Source organism: Fistularia commersonii, chromosome 18 (assembly GCF_037954325.1).
Source record: "Fistularia commersonii isolate RoL2024-O1a breed Wild chromosome 18, RoL_Fcom_v1.0, whole genome shotgun sequence".
NCBI lineage: Eukaryota > Metazoa > Chordata > Actinopteri > Syngnathiformes > Fistulariidae > Fistularia > Fistularia commersonii.
Window position 1 is genome coordinate 607094 of NC_141301.1, and position 9411 is coordinate 616504.

Genomic DNA, 9411 nt, shown 5'->3' on the forward strand with positions numbered 1-9411 from the left:
AGCAGTATTAATAACAATTATTAAGTATGATAATAATAATAATAATAATTAATAATTATAAGGTTCATTATTATATAAACAGCAACAGCAATATTAATAACAATTATTAAGCATGATAGTGATAATAATTGATCATTATAAGTTTCATTATTAAATAAACAACAACAGTAATGTTGCAAATAATTTTATATGTATTATAAAAGAATTGCTAGCAAAGTGAATGCTTAATTCAATGAAACCCAACCAGGTCAGTATCTTGAGAGCATAATGAAGTAAAATGACAATTTCATCGTGATAAAACTGAATTTAATCACAGGAAACAGGATTCCTCAACAGTTTAGGAGAACACATAAAAGATATTATTTTAACTTCGAGATATTAGATATGTTAAATGTTTTTAAATCTCCCGGCTGTGATGCTACCCTTTCTTGGCAGAGGGTCAGGCGGACTGTTAGCATATCATGCTAACGGCCGCGGTGACGCAGCAGAAAGAGGCGGCAAGAGATAGAAATGGCGCCCGGTTCGCGGCGGCTGGACGTGGAGCCGCCAGAGAAGCTGCTCCGTCGTTCCCGTATCGCCTGTAGAAGGCAGTCGCTTCGTGAAGCAGTTCGCCCTGCGATCAGCGGTAAGTCACACCGGCAGTGTTTACAATAATACCCGCAGTGACCGTTAAGCGGCCGGTTAGACCCGCTGTTTGACTCCAGCTGGCACTTCCACCGTTAGCCGTTAGCCTAGCTTAAAGCGACAAGCAGCCCCCTCACATACTAAACCGATGGTCATTAGCCCTGCTGCAAGAGGCTAGTCAGCCGTGAGCAATTAGCCCCACGGTTAACAGTTAACAGCATATTTGACAGTTTGCATTTGGCCTAACCGTTAAAGGTTAGGAGCCAGCTTCAAAGGTAGCCGCTAGCTGTATGCGTCGAGCAGTCACTGCGGCACGAGCAGCCAGCCTCAGAGCTAGCAAGCAGCTAGCTGTCAGATATTAACCCAGCTCTTAGTGGCCAGTAGCAAGCTCAACAATTAGCCGTTAATAATTAGTCCAGTTGTAGTCAAGTTGTAACTTGCTATAAGCAAGTTCCATCTTTAGTAGTTATCAATTAACCCCTCACTAAGAGTTCAGTTGCCGGCTCCACATTTAACAGTCGGCAATTAGCCCATTTAGTGAATGCCAGCTAGTTATTAGCCCAGTAGTTAAAGGCTAGCAGCCAGCTCTACGATTCAACATTAGCTCCATTTAGCAGTTAACGGCTAGCTCCATGTGTAGATAAGATAAGAACAACCTTGTTTATTCCGAAGGAAATTGTTGTGCCAGAGTTTCAAGCAAAAACATAACAATAATAGATAATAGTAGGAAGGAGGGAGAATAAGAAATACAATAAAATATAAATTGTCAAGGTTAAGGCTATCAAGTGTTTTAAGGTCTTAAGTACAAAGATTTGTAGCTGTCACTGATTAGCCCTGCACTTGGATGTTTGCTCCTTAACTTTTGCACTTTGACTGACAGGAAAAACAGCCAATTATTAAGAAAATAAACAGACAAAAATGTCTTTTAGAAGTTTTTTTTAATTTTGACATTGTAGTTTTGAGAAATCCTCTCCCATAAATTAACATAAATGTATCTATGCTTCACTATCCTTTTTTACTTTTTCTTATGAATCATTTTTTCATAATTAAGCTCCTTTTTTCTGGCAGGTTGTTATTGTAACTGGATTTAAACACGTGTCATTCCCTTTTCAAGTGTTGGGGGGAATGACATGTATTTTAATCGGGGTAACCACAGACCTGCTGTATTTCATTTTACTGTGTGTGTGTGTGTGTGTGTGTGTGTGTGTGTGTGTGTGTGAGAACACAGACAAGGACCCATCACTTCAGGTCTAAGTGATTCTGGTTCTGAAGAGAAACCTGGACAGACAGGTCTAATGAGGCAGATATGAGTCGGCTGCCATGTGTCCCAAAGTCAAAGGATCAAACTGAACCTCATTTAAGGGAGTTGAATAATTTACTGGCACTAATTCTCTCTCTCTCTCTCACACACACACACACACACACACACACACACACACACACACACACACACACACACACACACACACACACACACACACACAGCATCAATTACCGGTGGTGGTGTTCACAGACAGGCGTCTCTAAATCTGCCTTAGATGAATAACAGATGCAGCCAAACACAAACGGGGCCACAATAAAGCAGTAATTGAGCTTGTTAAGTCCGGGGTCACGTGACACCACCGCTCCTTTCAGTAGCAGCGAGTTGTAAACTCACCGTCCTCCGCTCCTTCCATCCCCGTCGAAAAGGAAACAGACAGGAATCTCCTTTTTTTTTAAAAAAAAAAATATATATATTTATCGAGTATTTTTTCTGTAGTACTGTAACACCTTGACTTAGGAGTGGACTTCTGTGACCGAGCTCGTAACTCGATTTGCTAGTATATCATATTACATTTCCCCTTTAAAATGAATTGAAATGCTACTGAGCTGCTCCACATCCCTGGTTTTGTGACATGCTTTTAAATAAGAAAAATGTACCTATAAGGAACACCTAATGTGAAGAAATAAGGTGCTCTATCCTTAACTTACTGGCTACACACTTATGCTATGATGTGTTGCTAAATTCTAATTACTACACTTAATGTCTAAAGTCCATTCAATGATGATGTGAAGCCGCTCTTCTTTCTAAAACCAGTAATCCGTCCCTTACTGGCTTTGAGCGACTCTTCTGATGCCTCGTCTGCCCACGTTCCCGCCATCCACCTCACCAAATCCCCGTAAATGTCTCTTGCTTTCTCACAGATGATGCTCTCCATCACCGTATCTTACCCACCTCAAGTTCTCCATCTCTAACGACAAGTCCACGACACGCACACCTTGCTCATGTTTTTCAGTGATTTTCCCCGGAAAACCGAGTGACAGGCGTCCATCCTACTGTCTTTAACATCCACTTCATGGACAGTGACGGGCACGTGAGTGTCAAACACTCATCCTGTTCGCTCCCAATGCAGATTTGGGCTCCATCCTCTGAGCGGCGGCTTGGATCTCAGAAAACTCCTGAGTTGATGCATTTAGAAGTTGAGGTTCCACCGTGGTTTTAAACTTGTGTGTTTATTTGCGTTTTAGGATTAGAGGTCCTGCTTGGTGTAGATGACCAATGGCAGTAGCCCAGGTCTGGGTATCCCCCTGTGTCAACCGGGCCCTGGAACCCAAGACCGGGCTTGGCCGGAGGAACAACAAACATCGTCCTCCATCAATATTTCAGCGTTAATCCCCCGCCAGGCCACCCACAAAGACACATATCGGATTATGAGACGCAGCCAGAGGCTCTGAAACTGCAGGCGAAAGTGAAATTTCCTCGGCGGAGGAGGAGGGAGGGAGGAAGCGTTTCAGAGGAAGGAGAGGAAGGATGATCGGAAAAAGTGTAAGGGACCAAATGTCTTTGGGTTACATCACATGGGATGTCATCACACATGGGTCGTCTGCAGTAATAACTCTTACGTGTGTGTGTGTGTGTTTGTGTTTGTGTTTGTGTGTGTGTGTGTGTGTGTGTGTGTGTGTGTGTGTGTGTGTGTGCTAATACAGTAGGGGTGGATTGAAAAACACAATTTTTCAAGATTGAATGTCGATATTCTAGTAATGTGATTACCAAATGAATGACAGATTGAATGAGATGAAAGTGAACAACATTCCCACAGCATTCAGACACCAACTCAACATTCACACAACACAGCATTCACACACAAACACAACATTCATTCACTTTTCACATCTTGACACCATATTCAGACAAGTTGCACACGCAGGTGTTGATGTGGGAATGTTGTAACAACAAAACATTCGCACAGCAACACAACTTCACACACTAAAGCAACAATTGTACAACAACACAGCCTTCACACACCATTACAACATTCATAAAACATTCGCAGACAAACACAACATTCACACAACACAATATTCACAACATTCATGCAACCAACACAATATTCATACAGCATTCACATCCAACACAACATTCATACGACATCAACAACCAACACAACACACCATACATAAGGAACAAAACATTCATACAACACTCATAACCAACACAACATTCTTACACCATTCACACCCAACAGGACTCAACATTCATATAAGTCATACACCATTCACACACCCAACATGACATAAATACACCATTTACACAACACGACATTCTTCCCAACATAACATTCACACAACAGCACCACAACATGCACACAGCATTCATGCACCATTCACACCCTACACAAACTTTACATCCAACATAACATTCATACAACAGTCAAACCCAATATAACATGCATACACTATTCACACCCAACACCACAGTCATACACCCTTCACACCCAACACAAAATTCACACCCACCACAACATTCATGCACCATTCACACCCAACGCAACATTCATACAACAGTCACAGCCAACACAACATTCACATCCCACATAGCATTCACACAACATTCACACCCAACACAACATTCATACAACATTAACATCCAACACAAAATTCACACCCCACAGAACAGTCATACAACATTAACATTCAACACAACATTCATACAACATTCACACCCAACACAACATGCACACAGCATTCATAAATCATTCACACCAAACACAACATTCATATAACATTTATTCCCATCACAGCATTCACACACCAACACAACATTCATACACCATTCACGCCCAAACACAACATTCACACCCAACATAGCATCTGTCCAACATTCATATAACAACACAACATTCATATACCATTCACATGACAGCACCAACACAACATGTACACAGCATTCATACAACATTCACATTCCAACACAACATTCACACCCAACACAACATTCATACAAAAGTCACACCCAACACAAAAGTCATACACAATTCACATGCAACACAACATTCACATCCCACATAACATTCATACAACATTTGCACCCAACACTCGTCATACACCATGTACACCCAACATTCTAACAATAGTCATACCCAACACAACATACAACATTAACATCCAATACAACATTCATACAACATTCACACCCCACACAACAGTCGTACAACATCAACATCCAACACAACCATACAGCAGTCGCATCCAACACAACATTCACACCCAACATAGCATCCATACAACATTCATATAACAACACAACATTCAAGACACCATTCACACCCAACACAACATTAATATACCATTCACACGACAACAACACAACATCCACACAACACCAACACAGCATGCACACGGCGTTCATACAACATACACAACATTCATACCTAACACAACATTCTCACAGCACGAAGACAACATTCATGCAACACCGACATCACACCCACACATGTTCTGCATCACAAATTGATTGCTGTCATTTAAATGAAATAACAATGAACACAGATGTCCCCCCCCACACACACACACACACACACACACACACACAGACACACATCCCGAGACAGGGTCATGACCTTTAATTTCCGGGAATGGAGGCTGGAGGCAGCAGGTCATGTGACTTTCTGGGGCAACAATCATGAAACAAAGGCATTCTATAAAGGAAAAGGACACAAATACACCCTGGTGTGTGTGTGTGTGTGTGTGTGTGCGTGTGCGTGTTCACCTCTTCCACCTGCTGCACCCTCCACACAAAGTCATGTCAGATGCAGCCTGAAGATAAGACTGTTCCCTGAAAGGGTTCCTTGGAGCAGGAACCCAGCATTCCACCCACACAACGTTCCATAGACATTTACATGGAGGCAAAAAGAGCAGGAGAACCTCGGTTTCCTAACCAACAGCATCTTGAACTGACTCAAGGTGATGGTACGTTGAGGTGACAGCAAACATGGAAAAACACACACGTTGATGGACTTGCCTGTCAGCCTTGTCTGTTCTGCAGGTCTCTGATGGCCGATGAAGAAGTGGATACCTGCGTCTTCTGGACGTGGAGAGAAACCAGGAGGAGCCACGTCTGAATTCCTCTCCTTTAATGTCGTCTCCTCCTCCTCCCTAATCGTCCCCTCTTTTTCCTCCCTAACTTTCTCCTCCTCCTCTCCTCCCTAACCTTCCCTTCTTCCTCTCCTCCCTAACCATGTCCTCCTCTCTTTCCTGACCTCCTGACTCCGCTCTCCTCCAAGTGAAGAACTTCGCTCCTCGCTTCTCCTCTCCTTCGTTGTAGTTCTGATGGAGGAGCTGAGCAGCCTGATGCCTCCCAGGGGGAGGAGGGGTCACATACAGGCGGCTGTAACTAGACACACACACACACACACACACACACACACACACACACACACACACACACACACCCCAGAACCTTCCATGCTCCAAGTGTCCCCATAAACTGTGACTGAATAAATGTACATTAGTTATCGGTAGATGTAATCAGATTACAGATTGAAAACAAGCATGGACGTGTGTGTCAACACACTTCAAACACATACAGCCCATTGAACCACAAAACACACAGGAGACAGAAGCCTCGTTCAGAGCGCCCCCATGTGGTGTGAGGGATGAACAGCCTGTGGTGATGGCGTCACACGTTAAGGCGTTTTTAGTTTGGGTTTCAGATTTTTAATTCGTGGGATTATCTCACACACACACACTAATCCTGTTCTTTAATCCAATCCTCTTAGGTGAATCAGAAACTTTGGCTGAAACAAATCAAAACAACTGCGGAAAAAATGTGGCAGCAACATTTCATTTCATCCCTTCATCAGTCCTGCAGCAACAAGCCTGTCCATCACATCGGTTGTCCATCTCCTGAGTCGTGCTGAGGATGGTGAACAGGTGAGAAAATCCCAGTCGACAGTTAATCTGCTAACTAGCTGGTTAAATAGTTCCTCTGTCTGACGTTTATCCCGGCTCATCTGGATTACATCGGAGGTCCTCTCCGTTCTTCAGATCTCCATGGCAAAGTGTGGCCGCTCCCCGGCGGAGGCGGCGGCCATGATGGCGTTGAGGTGGGTCAGGGAGGCGGAGCGCTGCTTGAGTCTAGGGGCGGGGACGGGCTCGTCGGGGAGGTGGCTGTACCGGCGTCCGTCCTCGTCGTACTGATACAGGCGGATGACGCGGGGGCGTGGCCGAGGCCGAGGCCCCTGCACCGGAGTAGGCACTTCTCCAGGTATTTTGGACTCCGCAAAAGATGGATGGCTGCTGGCGTTGCTTCTCCCACCCTCCGCCTCCTCTTCCTTCCCCCCACATGTGTCTCCCTCCTCCGTGTCGTCACAGTCACGTTCCTCCAGGTAGGTGGGCGTCGGCGCCTGGGCCTCTTTGGTCCGGAAGCTTCTCTGGGGTTTGACGGGAGGACACAGGGCCGAGGGAGAGGCGGGTGTTTTCATGACAACTGTGTCCACATCATCCAGCACCTCGTTCGCCCCGAGGGCCTGGCGGTCAGGCAGCGGTTGGAGCGTCGCCATGACGACATCGGGGCCACTGTGGAGCGGGGAGTCGGATTGTTGTCGCCATGGTAGCAGAAACTTCCTTCTGAGCCCCACAAAACACCTGAGGGATGCATGTACATGTAACAAGCGTCATGCCAAGAAGACCGCAACATGTAAGGTCCTCCTATGAGGACTGGGGGTCAAACAAACATTAGAAGACATTGCAAGTGGTCTGAGGAGAGTGACCCTGTGGGAGCCCACCTGAGGACATGCCTCCTGCTCAGAGCACCGGCACCGAAACCCACAACGAATGTCAGGAGCACCGACGCCGTCACGGCCCCTGCCAGCTGCTGGTCTGAGACAGCCCCTCGCTGCTCCGGGATCGATCCGGCACCCCTCCTGAGCCGGAGCAAGGGGTCCGCCTCGTGCTCAGAGTCCATGTGGTCTTCTGGGTCCACGTGGACCTGGTAAACGAAAAGCGTGGACCCCTCAGCGTGATCCAGGAGACAGTAGTAGAGACCCTCATGGAGGCTGCCGGGGTCGGACAGCGTCAAGCCTCCGTGTTGAGTCATGTGGACGGGGGCGGGGCCAGGCGGGAGGCCTGGGGCGTGGAGGTCCATGAACGGGGTGTGCCAGTACACCACCTCACCTGGATGCCAACAAACAGGTTATTTACTCACTGACTGCTGGATCCACGTGTTCCTGCATCTGTTCATGTATGTGTGAATTCTTGAGTGGATCAGATTAGGTGATGACCTGCTCAGATCCTGAAGCGTAGGAGAACCGTCTACACAAGATGTTTGCGAGCCACACTGAATGCAACAGAAAATCTGGAGTACAATTACACCCCAGGGCTTGGTCCTGAGTCCTCCTCAGTCCATTCTAAATTCTTGTACAAAATAGCTCATTCATGAAGAGCCTCCTGACCTCGGCTCACAGCTGCTGTTCTTGAAGTTCTAACCTTTAGCGATTAACATGTCACAACCCGGGCACTTCTATCGCTCTACGACAAGAAGGATCCCAGTTCTCGTTGTCGTCTATTGTAACCCATCCCTCCATCCGTCCACTGACCCGTCATTTCTCCATCTCCACATTTTAGCGTCAGCTCCTCCCCTGGGCGCCCTTTGATCTCGTGGGTGGGCGACATGGTCAGCGCCGCTGACGCCCGATTGGCTGAGGCGGCCAGGAGAGCGGAGATGGCGTAGCAGGCGGTGAACATGGCGAGCCTGCAGAGGCACTTGGCCTCTCCGCCCTGGTGGAGAAACACAAGATACTCCTCTTAGTGGACATCAGACCCTGGAAGCAGAGGTGATCCTGTGGGCCTCAATCAGGCCAAACAGCAGAACAACAGAAATTATTGGATGGTGACTGTTCCAGTCTGCAGGTCCGAGTCTCGAGTCCTGAATCTGCAACAGGTCACGCAGTTCAGGTCACCAGATCGGTGAGTTGGAGTCCTGAATGAATGCCAGTGTTTTCCAAATGTGTCACCATGGCAACAGTGCAGTCCAAAGAACCTTTTTGACACTGACTCTTGTTGTAGAAGGTCTGAAGGCACCAGTCCAGTGGTCGAGTCTGACGGGGCGTCCAGTCCAGCACCACCCCCACCGCCCTGGTCCTGACCTTCAGATGCACAGCCTGGAGGGGGTCACCCTGCAAATCCGGGTCAGCTTTTGAGCACACGGAGACCAAACATGTCGGTCCTTACCTGGAGCGGCTCCTTCTGGTCTTCTGAACGCAGCCGTGTCCCTCACCGTCCAGCGCCCTGTCCGTCCGTCAGTCCGTCCCTCTGTGTGTGTGTGTGTCAGGACTTGGAGGTGTAAAGTGCATTTCCTCACATGACACCTCAAGTCCCTCAGCTGATGGTGTTAAAGATTAATAGCATCTTCAGCAGAGACGGACGACAGACCATCTCGTCCTGCCGCTCGGCTGCTCGCCGCCCTCTACTGGCAGTCCGGGGGAACTGCTGGTGCCCCTCGGCAGCTGGTCCTGGTCTTGTGTCCAT

The 9411-nt window shown here is 47.0% G+C and overlaps 1 protein-coding gene across 1 annotated transcript; it reads right to left on the reverse strand.

Annotated features, from left to right (window-relative positions):
- Positions 1–6577: 6577 nt before the first annotated feature.
- On the reverse strand, positions 6578–9164 carry LOC147224027 (uncharacterized). Its single transcript, XM_086164601.1, has 4 exons — positions 9115–9164; positions 8481–8661; positions 7671–8058; positions 6578–7530 (listed from the first exon to the last, which is right to left on the reverse strand). Exons 2-4 carry the CDS (start codon positions 8626–8628, stop codon positions 6927–6929), a joined length of 1140 nt encoding a protein of 379 aa, XP_086020727.1. The 5' UTR covers positions 8629–8661; positions 9115–9164; the 3' UTR covers positions 6578–6926.
- Between the last annotated feature and the right edge of the window lie 247 nt (positions 9165–9411).

Excerpts from the sequence above, each read along its gene's own strand:
- LOC147224027 (XM_086164601.1), bottom strand. The coding sequence starts at position 8,628 with ATGTTCACCGCCTGCTACGCCATCTCCGCTCTCCTGGCCGCCTCAGCC. Across the intron at positions 8,059-8,480 it reads TGGAGATGGAGAAATGACGG|GTGAGGTGGTGTACTGGCAC; the intron begins GTCAGTGGACGG and ends GTTGGCATCCAG. Across the intron at positions 7,531-7,670 it reads AGCAGGAGGCATGTCCTCAG|GTGTTTTGTGGGGCTCAGAA; the intron begins GTGGGCTCCCAC and ends TGCATCCCTCAG.